General features: G+C 39.0%; 1 protein-coding gene across 1 annotated transcript in view; it reads right to left on the bottom strand.

Annotated features, from left to right (window-relative positions):
• The window catches only part of LOC117934507 (transportin MOS14), a 61,731-nt gene that overhangs the window by 20,402 nt on the left and 22,114 nt on the right, over nt 1-19,215 (bottom strand). The window contains exons 4-8 of the mRNA XM_034856222.1: nt 14,582-14,629; nt 14,334-14,480; nt 4,457-4,588; nt 1,177-1,217; nt 125-216 (exon numbers count right to left, since the gene is read on the bottom strand). Coding sequence (XP_034712113.1) covers nt 125-216; nt 1,177-1,217; nt 4,457-4,588; nt 14,334-14,480; nt 14,582-14,629 — 460 coding nt within the window. The remainder of the gene's footprint in view (nt 1-124; nt 217-1,176; nt 1,218-4,456; nt 4,589-14,333; nt 14,481-14,581; nt 14,630-19,215) is intronic.

Here is a 19,215-nt window from a genome sequence, read left to right as displayed (position 1 = left end):
TCCAAAAGACAAAAAAAGGCCCTAACAAGAACACTATCAAATCGAATTCGTAAACCAAAACATATAATATTTCAAATTTAGCAAAATAGCACCCTGAAAATATAGGTAGTCTTAATAGTGATACCATTTACAGAAGCCTCTGAAAGTAGCTCAGAGTTTAAACTAGAGAGAGCTGTAAGCACCAGCGGGTGAGAAGCAAGCACAGCTCCAGGAATCCTGAAATAAACAGAGGTTCAAATAAGTTCCATGCATTTCCATGACATTGTTTTGCCCCCTCTCAAAAGGAATGATCACAGAAGGTTGCACAAGTTGGCTACAAAAACTTAAACCAGATATCAATCCAGAAACATCATAAGAACCACAAAATACAAATCAGGAAGAATACATACATTCACGATATCATGTATGCATAAATATGCACAGGAGACATATAATGAGGGAGAGGTGAAAGACTGTACACCTATCTAACAATACGTGACACATGAAATAAAATGAGATATTTTCCTTTAAATTCCCAAATTTTTGGAGCCCCCGTTTCTTAATAGGAAACTGAACCTTTAGTAATAAAAGAAACATTAGCTTGTAATTTGACCCCCTGTATTCTCCCAATAACAATCTTCAATTTTCCCACCATATGATCATATGCCAATGCAAATCCCAAGATAGCTTGTCTCAATCATTCTTTCTCAAATCCATAAACCCCATCTAATTCCTTCTCTACTATCTCTTCCAACATGACCATTATTTCCCCCTTGATAAAAAGTCTCATGACTACTTGTTGAATTACCTCATCCACATTTTTCCTTAAAAAAAAAAAAAAAAAAAAAAAAAAACAAAGGTTGTGGTTTAATGCATTCATCTTGTCTAAATTGGGTGCATATGCACAAGCTATAATGAACTATATATTCTTCTAATACAAGATTTATATCTTCTACATCTAACCATCTGCCCTTAAACATCATATAATTTATCCCATAAATTCTTCAATTGGAAAGCATTAGAACTGCAACAGCAGAAAGCTACTAATCAAAATTTATCACTGACCATCTGATAAAAAAATAAAAAATAACAGAGACTGCATATATTTGGATTCCTAATCTAACCAAACTCTTCACCAAAAATAGTGTTCTAAAATCATTGTGATCCCAAAGCTACGAGGGCGAGGAGAATGCATACCCATGCCTCAGCCGAAGCCAAGAAGCAAACGCTTCAAGAACCTGCCAAATTAAGCAGGTGATCATAAAGGGATTATGAAATAATATTCAAAAGCAAGTGCATAATGTCCAAAAGATCAACTTCAACTAATCAAAAATTGTTTCCATTATAGATCTTAATAAATACAGACAGATAAATTAAAACATGAAGAGGGCAGAATGTCTAACATGCTCCTATAAAACAAGAATGATATGATCACTCAACATAAGTAACTCGGCAAAACAACATAAAGGAAAATCAAACCAATTACACAAAACGTGATATAATGAATGTGAAAATTCTTAAAAAATGAATGAGCAAGTGCCTGTCATTCATTAAGGAGATAGCAATGTTATAATTAAGTTTGAATTAAACAAATTTACACGAGTCAAACCAAGCATAAAAGTGGTCCCATTCTTTACTTTTGGGAATATTTTATTTGTGGTCTGTTTTGTTGTGCTGTGGCAGATTCGTGAGATCCCTTTTTTTTCTTTTTTGATCAGAAACGAACAATTGTATTAAAATAGAAAAACATGAGAAGGAAAGGAACCTATGCACCTTAAGTTGAAACTATTGAAGGAAAAGAACTGCTGACTTTAACAGGCAGGCCTTTAGGAGACTTGAAAAGACAAAAATAATGGACATTCTGGGCATTTTACATACTTGAGGATCCATTTCTGTAGGAGACATATGCCAGAATAAGGAAAATAGTATTACAGGTAAAGAAACAAGAAAGAATGAGACACCATTCCACCAGAATCCCAGATTCACTACCAAAAAGATGGGGAAGAAGGACGAGCAATGAAGCAAAAGCAGAGTTGCAAGACAGATATCCTGATGCCAAAAGACCAAAACTTTGTAATTAAAGGAAGTTGACAAATCACCAAACTTTGTAATTCTACCTCAAGAATATGGTTCTCCCAATGAGTGATACTGTAGACAGACTTTTTTCAATTACTAAGCCCTCCTAGGGCTATGGACAGGAATTATTCTAGTGACTAAGGAGTTCAGAAGTAATACACAATCCCCCAGGCAAATAGCAAGAGGATGCAGTTTGAACCTTTTGGTGGTGCTATATATAGAAACAATGACGAAGAGAAGTTTTCCAACATTTCATCAAATTCTAACGATGGATTATCTACATAAGAGGGACAGTCTAGGAATCATGGGATTTTGTGCTATAGGAAAAAAAATGAACACTTGAAAGATTTCTGATTTTCTACCTAATGGAAATGCTGCTCTAGTCCAATCCTGTAAAGGAAGGGAATAGAATATGATGGTTGCTAAATATAAACAAGCTACTCACTGCAAATGTCCCTTATCTCAGTTTCCATACCTGGACAGGAGCTGCTTTTCTAATAAGATTATCAGTGAAAGACACTTCAACCAGATGGCAAGGAAGCACTGTTGCCAAGAGGAACAGGAGAGCATGGAGTTGAAGGGTGAAGTGTCTTTCTCCTCAAAGATAGTGTGGGGCTCATGGGCTCCTACCAAAGTTGGTTTTTTCGTGTGGGAAACAGCTTGGGGAAGGATTCTAACAATGGACCAACTTAAAAGGAGAGAAAAGTTTTTGGCAGGTTATTGCCATATGTAAAAATTTAAAAAAAAAATAAAATGGTAACTATCTTCTCATCCATTGTGGGAAAGCTTGAGGGCCATGGTGCTTTCTATTCTCTTTATTTGGCATTTCATGGTTCTCCCATATTCAGAGAAGGACTTGTTAAGGTTGGAATAGGAGCTTTGTCAGCGAAAAGAGTAGAAAGGTTCAGAGATCCACTCCTCTTTGTCTTTTCTAGACAATTTGGAAGGAACAAAACCGAAGAACCTTTGAAGGGATGCAATGCACAAACCAATCTATTAAGAATTTCCATACATCTAATCTATACATGTGGTCTCGTGGGTACCTTCTAGTTGATGGTCAAGTTGGTCCACTATCCTTGACAAATTTTATTGAGTGGTTGTGCTCCAAGGACTAGATTAGGGTTGTGGTTGTAGATTGTTTCTTTTTGTTTTCTCACATCTATACTTAATGTGTGCTATGTTTGCCTCTTTTGATTGGCGTTTCACATATGTGTGTGTGTGTTCTTATTTGCCGATCAATAAAAAAAATGGATGATACTCCCTCCGAGTTAGTTTCAGTGAAGAAGTGAGAATGAAAGGCGTTTAAAGATATATAGATGTCAAAATTACATGAGCAAATTGTTTTTTATAAAAAACATACTTTGTTTGGTCAAAGGATTCCTTGGGAAAGGAAGTTTGTCTTTTGTAGATATCATTGATAGGCTGGACTGGCCTAGGCTTTTGTCTGTGCCACTGCCATGGGTTACCTGCATAATTCACATGTACCAAGGTCTATGCTGTTGATAGTTTATTTTTAGCATTTCTATTTTCTTTCCCAAAAGAAAAAGGTGAGGCAGTGTGAGAACTGGGATTGAGCTAGAAAAAGCAATTTCCACAGTGGCAGGATTTTACTCATTCAACTAACGACATTGATTTTGACAAACTATAAAAGCCAGAACAGATGATCCAGCTTGATTGGGATTAAGAAAAAAAAAAATAAGAATAAAAAAAAGGGTGGCCAATAAATAATGAAAATAAAAAGATCTGGAAAAAACATTCCAGAGACAAATAACTTAGCTGATCAATCATGGCCAAATAAAGAAACAATCCTATGTCTACAGTTCATGCATAACTTCTTACATGAAAAAATTAAGAACAATCAACACCAGAAAGCCAACATCTTCTTTTCTCTATGGAAGCACATTGCCATTGAGAATCAGAAATGAACTTCCTTCCATTTTGCAGGTAATAAAAAATTTTATTAATAAAAGTTAGATTGAAGTAAGGAAAAATTCTATTCACGAAACTTGTTACTGTCTAGTTTCAAATCCTATACTTTTACGTATTCTTGGGTAAAAACAAAGAGCTGATTTTAGCCTACCATCTACATGTTCAAAAATACTATAAATTGACAAGAATCTCATTTTCCAAGTCAACATTCAGCACCAACAACCAAGACATATAAATTGATCAAAGAAAATGGACATCAAAGAAAAACTGGCAAGCATCTTAGTGAAATTAGAAGTAGCACGGCAATATAAATAAAACAGTAATTATGAGCTACATTTTCAGCAGGACCTGAAATTTGAAGATAACAAACTCGATTTCACACACATGCACAATACCACCTCAAGAAGGGCTAGGAAGCATATCTTATTAACAGTCTTAACAAAGTGATAGACAGAAAATGAAGAGCTCGCACCTGCTCTTTTAGTTCATTAATATTCAAACAAGCAGTCAAGATATTCAGAGCAACCTCCATTTCAGAAGTGAGTTCTTTTTCAAATTGACGGCGTCTTTCTGGACGAGCTGCTATTTTGTAGTTGAAAACTTCCTGAGTATGAAAACAAAACAAGAAAGATAGACAGTTAGGGCAGTAAAAAGAATTCATTCACAACCTTATTATTCTATACATACTAACACAACTTTAAAATTCTGCATTTGACTTTTGTAAAGGCCGCTCATAATTAAGGGCATTGAAAAGTCAAGAATGTCCTCTATCACATAGAACAGAACATTGTCAAAGACAGATAGCTATATATTTTCATAAAACAAGAAGTAATTTCTAAATTTCACCATCCAATTCAGTGAGGGTTCTAAATCAAACTGACAATAAACGAAGATGGAGATAATTGGCCTCTTCCTGAATCTAAATTTCTTTGTAGAGATTCAGAAATCTCATTTCAGTCTCAGAAAAGTTTGTTTGCAAAAAATTAAATTTAGCCCAAAAACTTGGGTAGAAAATTTGGGAAATTCAGAAAAAGCGGAAAAATAAATCCAAAAAAAAAAAGGACTGCTTCATGTAATAGCTGAGAAAACTAATATGATGAGCAAAGAAAATTATCTTGAACTTGTAAATTTGAAACCATATCAGCTTATGAAACACATAGGGCAAACATCAGTCTCAACTAATAGATTGACATTTTTTTCAAAAATGAACTCTCTCCTTTTTTTCTTTTTTTTTTTCTTTTTTTTTTGTTTGATAGGAAAAAAGGAAAAGACCTTGTATTCAACCAAACAACGGTTAATATTCCAGGTTCAAGTGATTTATACAGTACATGCTAATATAAAATAGGACACACCTAACAAGTCCCTTAGTATATACCAATAAAATTACTATGACCATTCAATAGAGAAATACAGTAAAAAAAAAAAGTGAAATCAGATTGAATTAGAGATGTCTTTTCTAAAGCATCTGATTTTTCTTTTTTTCTTTTTTCTTTTTTTGATAGATAAAAGAGAAGCCAAGAGAAGAATCCCAAAACAGTCCACCAGAAAAATATTTTATTTACTAGATTTAATTTAACTATGAGTAATTTGTTGAAAGGTGACTTATATTCATAGGTTAATGATAAATTTCATCAAACAGCTTGATTGACAACCCAATTTTCCTTCAACACTCAAATTTTTTTATGCTTTTTGTTGTTCAGACATTTTTGTATGGGATGTTGGTTGGAAAGAAACAATAAAATTGTTGAGAATAAGTACAGCCCTGTCAAGTTGATAGGGGAAAATTTTGGATTTTGGGCATTCCTAGACCTTCATTCCTTGAGGAGTTTGAAAGGAGTCTTTTGTATGTATTTTAGGGGCCTATGGAGCCACTTATGCTAGCAATTATCAGTTCTTTACTCCCTAGTCAGAACTCTCCACCAACTGCATGGGTGGGGGGAAGCAACAGTCTAATGTTTTCTCTGTGTTTTCTTGTGTTATGACAATAACAGCTGAAGATAAAGAACAACAACTTATTTTTTTGATCAGAAACGAAAAATGCATTAATTGTGAAAAGAACACCAATTTATTAGTTATTTGAAAATACTTTATTTTTAAAGTAAGCAATCAATTTAACCCAAAAGCATAAGTTATTAGGTAATGAACGGAGAAAGTATATAGGGTTAATACCTCCTCTCAAGTGCAGCCCCAACTTGCATGTAGGGATGCAAACATCAAATTAACAAGTAGCACCATATGCAGCCTCCTCTCAGTTGCACACGGTGATAAATGAGGTAAATAAACAAGTAAATAGGTTCAAACTTATAGCCTCCCAGAAAATGGCATTCACACACCATGTTAAGCTACCAATTTGACTATAAAGTTTACATTTTAGGTAACAAGAAAATGATATATATTAGGCAAACATTTCTAACCATGTTCTCAAAGAACGATTTCCCAAAAATAAGTAGCTAAATGAGTTTTAGAACTCCTTCGTATTTTTTCATTCTTCAAGGACATCAAGCTATTCTTAGAGAATAGAACTAAACATAGCCCAAATTTTGATGCGTGTTCTTAGGGAATTCAATTCAGATCGGAATTGAAGCTATGTTCAAGAAGCAAGTGGACAAAATGAAATCATCTTGTTGCAAGATGCCAGGTTTTGGGCATACTAACAACAAGAAGGTCCTTGCTCATCTTGAAGTGGTGGGATGGGGTAGAATGAAGCTAAAAGCGGATCTTGCATGTAGGAAGGTTCCAATTTTACAGATTCATGGAGGGCATGAGAGAGATTTTGCATATCACAAGAAGATTGAGTTCAATAGATACCACATTCTATCAACAAGGACCAAGTCCTACACAAGAAAGGAGAAGCAATCCTTGATTTCAATGGGCATTTATGTCCTACTTAATGCATGGGGTATCGAGCTAAATGTTAGCCTTCATTCATTGTACTTTTCTTTTTTACTTCTTTTCTTTTCTATGTTTAAGGGCTTATTGTCTTTCCTCCTTATCTTGTAATAATGTAGGTTTTTATACAACAAATAAATGAATGCATGAATTGTTTGGGTTTCAAAGACCGTGAACGTGTGAATCGGGCTTTAAAAGAGTCTTTCTTCCAAGTTCTTTTTTATTGGTCTAGGGATTGGTTAAAGGTGGTTAACCTTTTTTTTGGAGTTGCTTGATTACTTGAGGTGCTTTCATCTCATGTAAGCCTGTCTTTGTTGTTGTTCCTTTTTTGGTCTTTCCAATATATATATACATATATATCTTGGATAATATGGCGTTGAAATGGTTGATAAAAGATGAGGCGGATGTTGGTTTGCAGTGGACTCAAAGTCCTTTGAAATTTCAATGGATGTGTTTGGGGAGAAACTTAAGGGGATCATTGTGGAAAGGAGCAGAGGTTTGACTTTGTGGATCAAGTTTGGAAGCCTTAGCTTGTGTTGTCTATTAGAGGGAGTGGAGGCCTATTGTAGGGTGAGTTTGTTCAGAGATTTGTTAAAAGTTGGGAGGATGGAGGTAGGAAGTTTAAATTGGAAAATCGTGCAAATGAGGCAGGCAGGTTCTTATTGTGCTTTGTGGTTGACTCGGGAACAAAGAGGCATTGTTTAATGTTTCCGGAGGGGAAAGGTATTTTGGGAGGTTGGGTCTTGTTGGCTGAAAAGCTTCGTTCTCTTAGAGTATCGACACGTGATGAGCCCAGGGGAATCTCCGCTTTCTATAGGACAGAGTGTAGAGTTGGGGTTTCTGAGGGGAAGGCCAAAAACTCCTATGTTGATGCGGTGAAAACAAGAGCGAGAAGATTAGGGGAAGCAGTGTGGTTACAGTTGGGGGAGAAAGATGTGCTAAGCGGAAGGGAATTTTTGGACCGATGGCTGGTTGGGAAATGGGGAGGGTCTCCCGTGTCAACTCCAGATTTGTCCGCTTTGGGCAGTTGGGGAAGATCTCACTGGAACATTAAAGGAGGGGTGAAGTTTGCAAGGTTAGGGGGCCCTTTCATACTGATCAAGTTTGAGAATAAAAAAGAGGCAGACAAGGTGCTTTTAAGAGGGCATCGATGTTTTAAGGAATCGTTTCTGCACTTGGAAAGGTGGGACCCAAAAGTGGGGTGTTCTCAAAATGGCGAGCAAGTTAAGGAAGTTTGGGTGAGAGTGGTGGGCTTGCCACTGCATTTTTGGAGTCAGGAAGTGTTTAGAAAGATTGGGGAATGTTGTGGGGGATTTGTTGCTGTGGATGAAGACACTGCTGCTTTTAAGGAGCTTCAATGGGCTAGATCATTAGTGAAATCTAAGGGGTTAGAGTGGTCAAGCTCTTTGTAGGTGGCAATTGGATCTTCTTGTTATGCTATTCAGTTGTGGTGGGAAGTGCAACCAGGGGTGTCGGAAGTGGCTCCAGTGATCAGAAATGGAACAGGTAAGGAGCAGGAGGTTAGGGAAGATGGAGAAGGTGATTCACGCGTCGTTTGCAATGTGGAGCAGGTACAGACGCATGGGCAGTCTACAAAGGTTGTTGTGTCGTGCGAAGTTGGTGAAGGTGACTGCAGAAAAGAAAGGAAGGTTGAGCTCTTTGCCCTTGTGTCGGCAAGAGGGGCAGAGGTTGATGTGACCAGAGGAAGCATGCAGTTTGTTTGGGAGGAGATCCCAAATATCGGGTCTATAACCCAAGGTTCTAGCTCTTTGGGTCGGGTAAAGGAGATGGTAATAGAGAGGAGGCCCAACGAGAAGGGCCAAGTTAGCGTCATCCTAAAAGACTCTTTGGAAGTGGGTCGGCCCACGTCGGAGTCTTTAAAGGCCCAGAGTTGGTGGGACGACCCAATTCTAAAGCTTTAAATGGGGATAGGACTTGCAAGGGTCTTCATGACTGTGGAGGACCAGACAAGGAAGTTTTTGGTCTTCAGTTGGGGTCGTCTCCACCAGCGCTAAATTTTACAGAGATTACCAACGAAGCTTTGATGGAGGAGGCTTCCAGGTACACAGATTGCTATCCTTGTTCTTGGTTTTCTTTGGGGAAATAGGATTTCTCTCAATCTTCTACTCCTTCTGGGCGGGATAGGGTAATTGTCGCCACTACTGGGGGATCCGAATAGGGTTGTGGTTCAAAAGCAATCAGGGGAGCAGAGTTGGGCCCTTTAAGGGTGATTTTGGCGAATGGGAGGGAGGTGGAGGTCTCTGAGTTGTCGGGAAGGGCTAATGGGGTTGTCGAGGAGGTGATTGAGGGGGTTTCGGAAAGGGCTTTCCAAGAGGATGTGGAGGAGAGGAATGAAGTGGGTGAGTCGTGCTGGCATTCCAGTTGCTTGGCTAAGTTCAGTTGTTATCTTGGAATGTCGACGAAGGGTTTCAAAGGGGAGATTTTGTTTTTACTAAAAAGAATGAAAGAGAGGAAACTTCAGAAAGGGAAGTTGGATGGTAGGAAAATGAAAAAATTGGAGTCGTCAAAATTTGAAAGAGAGTTGAGAAAACTGGAATGGACAGTGAACTATCTTGGAGGAGGAGGAGAAGAGGGGGTAGTACTTGCAGGTCTAAATGAAGATTAGACTGCTTTCCTGGAATGTAAGAAGGGCTAATAATTGTGATAAGAGGAAGGTGATCAAAGCTTTGATAAAGAAGAATAAGGTGGATTTGGTTTGCTTACAGGAAACCAAGATCCAGGAAATGTCAAGGGGTATTATTCATAGTCTAAGAGTGGGGAGATTTCTAGAATGGGGAGCTATGGATTCAAGGAGTGCTGCTGGTGGTATAGTGGTGTTCTGGGATAATAGGGTGTTGGATTTGGTCTACCTACAAAAGGGAATGTTCTCAATTTCATGTATTTTTAAGAATTGTGAGGATGGTTTCATGTGGACTTTTACAGGGGTTTATGGCCCAACCATGAGGAGAGATAGGGAGTGTTTCTGGGATGAGTTGGGAGCCATAAAGGAGCTTTGGAATGGGTCGTGGTGTGTTGTTGGGGATTTTAATGCCATCTTAAGTCTAGAAGAGCGCAGCAAAGGAGGGAGCCTGTGTCTGACCATTTTCCGATTCTTTTAGACAGAGGGGGTCTGAGAAGAGGTCCTTCCCCTTTCAGATTTGAGAATAAGTGGCTAAAAGTAGAGGATTTTAAGGATCTCTTGAAGTCTTGGTGGGAGGGAGACAGCTTTAGTGGCTCTTCAAGTTTTATTTTGGCGGAAAAACTAAAGGTTTTGAAGTCTAAATTGAAGGAGTGGAATAAAGACATCTTTGGTAGGGTTGAATACAGGAAAATTTTGGCTTTGGAGCAGGTGGAGTTTTGGGATGCTAAGGAGAAGAATAGCATACTGTCCTTGGAAGAGCTAGAAGCTAGAACAGAAGCAAGGGAAGAATATAAAAAATGGGTTTTACTTGAAGAGATTACGTGGAGGCAAAAATCTAGGGAAGTGTGGCTAAAAGAGGGTGATAGAAATACGGGTTTCTTTTACAAGATGGTCAATGCTCACAAAAGAAGGAACAATGTGGACAGAATTAGGATTAATGGTGTTTGGCTTACGGAGGAGAATGGAATCAAGGAAGGGATAGTCAATGCTTTTAGGTCTTTGCTATCCAATCCGGGGGACTGGCATCCTATTTCCGGCTGCAGTGTGAGACTTTGGAGCAGATGGATGCATGCGCTTTGGAGGTGCCTTTCACCGAAGAAGAGGTGTTTGATATGTTGTTGGGATGTAATGGTGATAAGGCTCCGGGGCCTGATGGCTTCTTTATGGCTTTCTGGCAGTTTGCTTGGGACTTTGTGAAGGTTGATGTGATGAGTTTCTTCAGGGAATTCCATAAACATGGCAATTTGTTGAAAGCTTAAATGCAACTTTTATGGTCTTAATCCCAAAAAAAGCGGGGGCTGAAGATTTAAGAGACTTTAGGCCTATAAGTTTGGTGGGAAGTTTGTACAAGTGGCTGGCCAAGGTATTAGCCAACAGGCTAAAAAAGGTGGTTGGAAAGGTGGTCTCTAAGGCTCAAGGGGCTTTTGTGAAACGTAGACAAATCCTAGATGCGGTGCTGATAGCTAATGAAGCCATTGATTCGGTCCTCAAGAATAATGAGAATGGCATTTTGTGCAAACTGGACATAGAGAAGACATACGACAATGTGGACTAGTCTTTTCTTCTCACAGCTATGCAGAAAATGGGTTTTGGAGAGAAATGGATTGGGTGGATCGAGTGGTGCATATCCACTGCAAGCTTCTCTGTGTTGGTTAATGGAACCCCTACGGGATTCTTTCAAAGCTCAAGGGGATTGACGCAGGGCGATCCTTTTTCACCTTATCTATTTGTGATTGCCATGGGGGTCTTTAGCTCTTTCCTTAAAAGGGTTGTGGATAGAGGTTTTATGTCGGGTTGTAGGGTGAAGGGTAGGAGTGAAGAAGGGGTTCTAATTTCCCATTTGTTGTTTGCGGATGGTACCTTGGTGTTTTGCAAAGCTTATCAAGACCATTTGACTTACCTTAGTTAGCTACTTATGTGGTTTGAAGTCGTGTCAGGGTTGAGAATAAACTTGGAAAAAAGTGAACTCATTCCAGTAGGGAGGATAGAGAATATTGATGATTTTGCTTTGGACTTTGGTTGTAGAGAGGGTAGTCTACCGTCCACTTATTTGGGCATGCCCTTGGGTGCTCTGTTAAGTCAGTAACAGTGTGGGATGGAGTGGAAGAGCATTTCCATAGAAGGTTGGCCATGTGGAAGAGACAATATTTATCCAAGGGAGGGAGGGCGACTCTAATCCAAAGCACTTTGTTGAACTTACCTTTCTATCTTATGTCATTGTTGTGCTTACCAAGCTCAGTTAGACGGAGACTAGAGCAAATTCAAAGGGACTTCCTTTGGGGTGGTGGTAATTTGGGGCGAAAGCCTCATTTAGTAAGACGGGAGTTGGTGTGCTTAAGTAAGAAGAAAGGGGGTTTGGGGGTCAAATGTCTTTTCATTCTCAATAAGGCTGTTCTTTCTAAATGGAATTGGTGTTTCGCAAATGAGAGAGAGGCTTTGTGGAATCAAGTGATTAGAGGGAAGATAGAGAGGGTTGGTGCTCTTGGGAAGTGAGAGAGGTGCATGGTGTGGGGTTGTGGAAATGAATAAGGATGGATTGGGAGTTGGTGGACGCTAGGATGTTATTCATTGTAGGAAATGGGCGGAGGGTGAGATTTTGGCGGGATAGATGGTGCGGGGATTCCCCTTTGTGTGTGTCTTTTCCTTGTTTGCTTTGTCTATTGATAAGGAAGCGTGGGTGGCAGATATTTGGGACCCCTTGGCTGAGGGGGGTTGGGGTCGTTGGAACCCCTGTTTTTCAAGAGCATTCAATGATTGGGAGGTAGAGGAGGTAGAAAGATTCTTGGAGCAACTACATGGAAAGAGAGTACTTGGAGATGTGGATGATATGGTGTCTTGGAATGAAACAAAGAGTGGAAAATTCTCGATCAAGTCCACTAGAAGCGGGTTGTCCGTTTTTTGTTTCCTGCTAGCTGCATTTGGAATGTGTGTGTGCAGCCTAAGATTAGTTTCTTTGCATGGGAGGCCACGTGGGGCAAAGCCTTAACTTTGGATATTGTTCAGAAAAGAGACGGGCCTTGGCAAATAGATGCTTTATGTGTCTTGAGAAAGAGGAGACCATAGACCATCTCCTTCTACATTGTTCAAAAACAAGGGTCTTATGGGATTTACTCTTTACTTTATTTGGGGTGTCTTGGGTGTTGCTTTCTTCAATTAGAGAGACTCTCCTTAGCTGGCATGGTTCTTTTGTGGGCAAAAAGCGCAAGAAGGAGTGGAGAGTTACTCCTCTTTACATTTTTTGGACGATTTCAAAGGTGAGAAATAGATTGGCCTTCAAGGATGATGTGTTGTCAATCCAGAGACCGAATACTCTTTTGTTTTTTCTATTTGGTCAAAGGCTAAGTTGCTTATGGTTGACTACCCTCTAACTATAGTTAATTTTATTGATTGGTTGGGCTCTAATTAAGGTTGTTTTCTGGGCCATCTAGGTTCCTTTTGGTCTTTTTGGAGGTGGGTGTATAGGTATTGTATACCTTGAGTCGTTTTTTTGGCATCTCTTTTTATATGAAATTTTTCTTTACCTATCAAAAAAATATATATATATATCTTGGATACCAAGGTTAAAACTCCCTTTTTTGCTAATGTAAAGCATTGTGGTCTTTCACAAAGTTCAGCAAATTATTTTTTATATTAAATAAGAATAAGTTCAGCAAATTATAAATAACTATTCACTGAAAAAGCTCTATGCATTGCAATGGATGGCCAAAAATTTTTGTTATATTTCCATCCACATCCGCATTAGATTAAACCTAGTGTAGGATTCTTCCTTTTTTCCCTTTTTTTATAGCCAAATGGAAATTTTATTGGATAACAGTGCCTAATAAATAAAGTGGGGCACACCCAAGTATTCAGATACGAACACCATAATTTTAAAAACAAAAACAAACACCATCTATTGCACAAATCTTAAAGACATTATATGGATGCTTCTTCAATCCATTTTCAAACCAAGCATAAATTTTTTTTCCTGAAAAGCCAAGCAAAAGTGCACTTGCATGGATGCCCTCAAGGGTACAAGCAACCAGAGAACTAAACCAACCCGACAACCTCTAAGGTAAGTTAATCCCGCTCTTTTAGGGGTTTAGCACTCTCCTAGGTTAGGTAAGAGAAGAACAAACTTTTCTTGGTTAAGTTCTAGATTGGGGTGTATTGAAATTTGAAACCAATCCAAAACCAAGAACCTACTTTACATAAATAGTAAAAAAAAAAATTATCATATAACTCTACATACCTTATGCCATATTTCAATTGATTTATTTCCAAAATCATGACTAACTAAAAGAGAATTGACCCTTTTTTCCAAGAGGATGAGAAGAAGAATCAAGGTCAGCCTCTTTACAAATATGATTGCATACATTAGATATTGTCTATAGGTATGCTATAGATTGATATCCTTGATAAGATTTCTTTGTGATAAAGGACTTCTAAATTTTATTAGGCCACCATTCATCCAAAAAAAAGGGGTTGAAGACATTCTATCTCATATTGTAATAGAACAATTTGAAGAATTCATCAACCAACTTGAACTTTGCAGGTGTTGGGTTAGTATGGTTCTACTAGTTCATATGCTGATTCAGGGTTAAGAAAATGGAAATTACACTTTGGTTGATTCAATTTGGGATCGAGGCCAATACAACTCAAACCAAATCAAGTTGCACCACTTGTTGCATTTAGTAGAATGATTTCATCAACTTGACATCATTTCCACCATAGTTTCCACAAAAGTGTTGCTAGATTAAAAGGGAAAAATTTTCCTTGAACAAAAAAAGTAAATAAATAAATTGATAAAGAATGAATCTCCAATATGCATGATTCATACCTCAGGCAAAACCATGAGTAGCTCTAAAAATCCCGGTATGAATTCTGGATGAGAATTCATCTCATCCCTAAGCCACTTCACAATGCCACCATCTCCCCAATCTTCCGCAGGAACATGAACAGCCAAGGCAGCCACCGCAATGCTAATCTATTAAATCCAGATATTAAAGTGCAATATCATCTAATGTTGTAAAATTACAAGACAAATATGCTCACACATGCGTATGAATAAAATTTTCAAAATAATACCTGTGTTCTGACTTTAGGGGGGCCCTTGTGAAATTTTTTCAATAAGGTCTGCATTTAGAATCCATAGATCAAATAGACAATAAAAGAAATATATTAGTATGTGTGTGAGCATACAGAAGCAATAAAACAACTCTTGATGAGAAAAACATAAGCTTTAAGGTATAATGCCACTAAACAGAAGATCATGTTAAAAAAACTCATTTTACATTAGCAAGAATAAGAACTATTAAAATCTGAATTGTTTCCACAACTGTTGTCCCAAAAATAAGTGAGCTGTAACTGAAGCGAGCAAAATCTCCTATATATATAGAGGAGATTTTGCTCGCTTCAACTCAAAAACTATGTATTTCTTAACTCCTAATTCAATACATAACATTGTTGTTTCTCATCAAAAAACATCTCCTATATCTTTTCATTTTCAAACTACTCCATTAAGAAAAAAATTCAAAGTCACTTCTCCCAGGACGACCTATATTTTATAGCACCTGGAAAAATGCAATATTTAGATTATAAAGAAAGATTTCAATGCCTTTGAAGGTAGATAGTGAGAGAAAATTCTTCCTTATCTTATTTCGGTTTTATAAACTAAAATTTCAGGGAAGTTTCTCCATTTGAATGCCATTGCTTGCCCAGTGTTACCTAGATTTGCAACCACATGCTTCCAAAATGAAAGAAATGCAGATGAAATCCGGTGGAGGCCATTGAACACAAGCAGAATTTACCACATTAGCAGCATGTCCCACATCAGTAGCATGTACCACATCAGTAGCATGTACCACATCAGCAAGTGGAGATAGATTTCAATTTAGTAGTAGTTAGTTATTTGATTCCTATTAGAGTTTGGAAAGTCATCTTTGCCGGAAATTATTGTAGAAAGTTCCTATAGAGTTGCTGTTTGAGTTCTATTTAGGATTTGGAAAATCCTGAGCTGAAAACTTCTTATTACAAGAAGTTTCTACACTTTTAAACTTTCAAATTTCTTTTAATCGGTTATTTGATTCTTGCATTATTTGAAGAGTTTAGGAGTTTTAGGAAACTAATTAGTCCCAAGAGAACAAAGGCTACTGTTTCCTAGGGTTTTCTAAAGCTTGTAAATAAGCCTAATTTTTGTGAAACAAAAAAGAAGGAAAGATAATAAATTTTGCAGATTTTACAACCTTTGATAGTGAGGTTTCATTGTGTCCTCTTCCAGGTGAAACTCTTAGAAGGTCTTGGTAAAACTTTGAAGTTTATATATCTCTTTTTTTCAATCTAATGATTGATGACACTCCAATTTTTTTCCTAAGTGAGACTCCTAGGAAATGCGAAACCTTAAGGGTGCTCCCACTCAGGACAGAGACATCCCAGGTTTCAGCTTCCAGCACATCCAATACAAAGTTCTCAAGAGATGGGATGTGCATCCATGCTTTTCCCAATCCTGTGACATGGAACTAGTGGTTTTCTGCATTATAAAAAAGGACACAATTAAAAATATGTTTCTGTTAGATAATGTATAGTTATTTAGGTTATTTACTTTTCCTTTTCCTTTTCTTTCCTTACTGTATTGTGGGTCCCACTAGCATGTATATATATACCCAAGTCCAATGTATATTCTATACGGTTTTTCAATAACAATAATTAGGGATTCTCCCTTTTTCTCTTTCTCTTCACATGGTATCAGAGCCAAGGGAGAAAAAAACGCTAATTATTTCCGGTTTATCCATGAATCCATTCTGGGAAATCTTTCGGTGACCGTGTTTCATTCCGGTCACCCTTCCCATCTCCTAAAGCTTTCCGATCAACCGTATTACCATCAGAAAACCCTCATCGCCATCAAAAAACCCTCACCGTCGGCGACCTTTTTCCGGCGACATCCTTTTCCGACACCGACCATACCATCAGGTGCGCAAGGAGGAGGTCTTCAACTTTTCTCAAAGCACCGGAGGAAGAATCCCATCCACACGCGTCTCTTCTCCGGCGGCCTGAATCTCACGCGCTGGCGCATGAGGGCGCATGGGTCATTTTCCGACCACGCACTTCCACCTCCAGCCTCGCCTGACGCCGTCTAGCCACCCTCCATCTTTGCTTATGTCATTCAAGCCCTGAAAGTGCATTTTTTTTGGGTTTTTCGTCTCCGCCGGCCCTCTAAACAGCCTTTTTGGCGACCTTCGGTGTCTTAGGAAGTCCGCGATAAGCCGTATTAGGGCTCTCTTCGATCCAAACGTATTTCATTCACCAGATAAGTAGATATGGCTACTAAAAGTTCCACTTTTTCCTCTGTCATATCTGGATCTCCTATGATTACTTCGGAGAAATTGGTTGGCAATGAAAATTATTTGTCCTGGTCTGCCTTTGTGGAGCTTTGGTTTATGGGTCAAGGTTATAAGGATCACCTTGTTACGCAGGAGGCGGATATCCCTGAGGTTGACAAAGTACAATGGAGGAAGATAGATGCGCAGTTATGTAGTGTGTTATGGCAATCAGTTGATCCTAAGATTCTACATCATCTTCGAGCCTACAAAACATGCTTTAAATTTTGGAATCAAGCGAAAGGGCTATACACGAATGATATCCAACGTCTTTATAAGGTGGCTTCTTCTATTGTCAATGTCAGACAACAAGACATGGATTTATCTACTTATATTGGCCAAATTGCCTCTCTTAAGGAGGAATTCTTGACCGTGATGCCTCTTACTACTAATGTTGAGGATCAACGAAGACAGATTGACAAGTTCTTCATGGTTCTTACGCTTATTGGCCTCCGTCCAGATCTCGAGACCGTCCGCGATCAAATTCTTGGCAGTTCCTCCGTTCCATCCTTGGATGATGTGTTTGCTCGCCTCCTCCGTATCTCCTCCACTCAGACTTTGCCATCTGATAACACTTCAGATTCTTCTGTGTTAGTTTTTCAAACTAACTCTCGAGGAGGACGCAGTGATAACCAAGGTAGAGGCCAACGTCCTCATTGCACCTATTGCAATAAGCTTGGCCACACTCGTGATCGGTGTTATCAGTTACATGGGCGGCCTCCCCGCACTGCCCACGTGGCCCAATCATCTGATCCTCAGTCGCCTCAGCCTCCCAGTTCCTCCACATCTCAAGGTATTTTCCTCACTGACAGTGAGTATGACGACTATCTCCGCTATCAGGCCACCAAGTCAGCTTCTGTTGCTTTTGTTGCCCAGACTGGTAATGTTTCTGCTTGTCTTACCCACACATCTTCTCTTGGACCTTGGATTCTAGATTCTGGCGCTTCTGATCACATATCTGGTAATAAGGATCTTTTCTCTTCTATTACTACTACCTCTGCCTTACCTACTGTTACTTTAGCTAATGGTTCCCAAACTATGGCTAAAGGTTTTGGTTTCGCTCATCCTCTCCCTTCCCTACCTCTCCATTCTGTCCTTTATGCCCCTGAGTGTCCTTTTAATCTTATTTCCATCAGCAAAATAACTCGCACTCTTAACTGTTCTATCACTTTCTCTGATAAATTTGTGACCTTGCAGGACCGAAGTACGGGGAAGACGATTGGCATAGGACGTGAATCTCAAGGCCTCTATCACCTCACCTCGCCTTCACCTGCCGTTTGCATTTCCACCGATGCTCCCCTCCTCATCCACAGTCGCCTGGGCCACCCTAGTCTATCCAAGTTCCAGAAAATGGTCCCTAGTTTTTCATCTTTGTCGTCGCTTGCGTGTGAGTCCTGTCAGCTTGGGAAACATACTCATCTCTCGTTCCCAAAGCGTTTGAATAATCGGACAAAGTCTCCTTTTGAACTTGTCCACATTGATGTTTGGGGTCCTTGTCGGACCGCGTGTACTTTAGGATTTCAGTATTTTGTCACTTTCATTGATGACTATTCTCGATGTACTTAGTTATTTTTAATGAAAAATCGAGCTGAGTTATTCTCTATTTTCCAGAAATTTTATACTGAAATCCAAACCCAGTTCAATATTTCTATTCGTGTATTGTGCAGTGACAATGCCAGGGAATATTTTTCTACACCATTTACTTCATTTATGTCCCAAAATGGGATCATTCATCAGTCTTCTTGTGCTCATACTCCTCAACAAAATGGGGTAGCTGAACGTAAGAATCGACATCTTGTTGAGACAGCTCATACTCTCCTTCTACATAGTCATGTTCCTTTTCGTTTTTGGGGGGGCTCGTTCTTACAGCATGTTATTTAATTAATCGTATGCCCTCATCTGTATTACACGATCAGATTCCTCATTCCCTTCTTTTCCCTAACTAATTTATTTCCTTCCTCCTCATGTTTTTGGTTGTACTTGCTTTGTTCATATTCTCACTCCTGGACAAGACAAACTTTCTTCCAGAGCCACAAAATGCATCTTCTTGGGATATTCCAGACTTCAAAAGCGTTATCGTTGTTATTCCTCTGAGACTCATTGCTACTTTCTCTCCGCTGATGTCACACTTTCTTTGAGGACTCACCGTTCTTCTCCACCTCTGAGTCTTTTCCTGTTTCTGAAGTCTTACCCCTTCCCATTATCTCCCCACCTGATGCAGTGCCTTCTCGCCCACTTCAGGTTTATCATCACCGTCATCGTGTCGCTGTTCCTCCTTCTTTGGCCGAGGTACCTGCTGACTCACCTCCTATCCCTTCGGCTTCTCCTGCCCCGGCTCTGCCTCCT

The sequence above is a fragment of the Vitis riparia genome, chromosome 17 (genome assembly GCF_004353265.1).
Source record: "Vitis riparia cultivar Riparia Gloire de Montpellier isolate 1030 chromosome 17, EGFV_Vit.rip_1.0, whole genome shotgun sequence".
Classification (NCBI taxonomy): Eukaryota; Viridiplantae; Streptophyta; class Magnoliopsida; order Vitales; family Vitaceae; genus Vitis; species Vitis riparia.
This window is presented reverse-complemented; position numbering and strand designations above follow the sequence as displayed.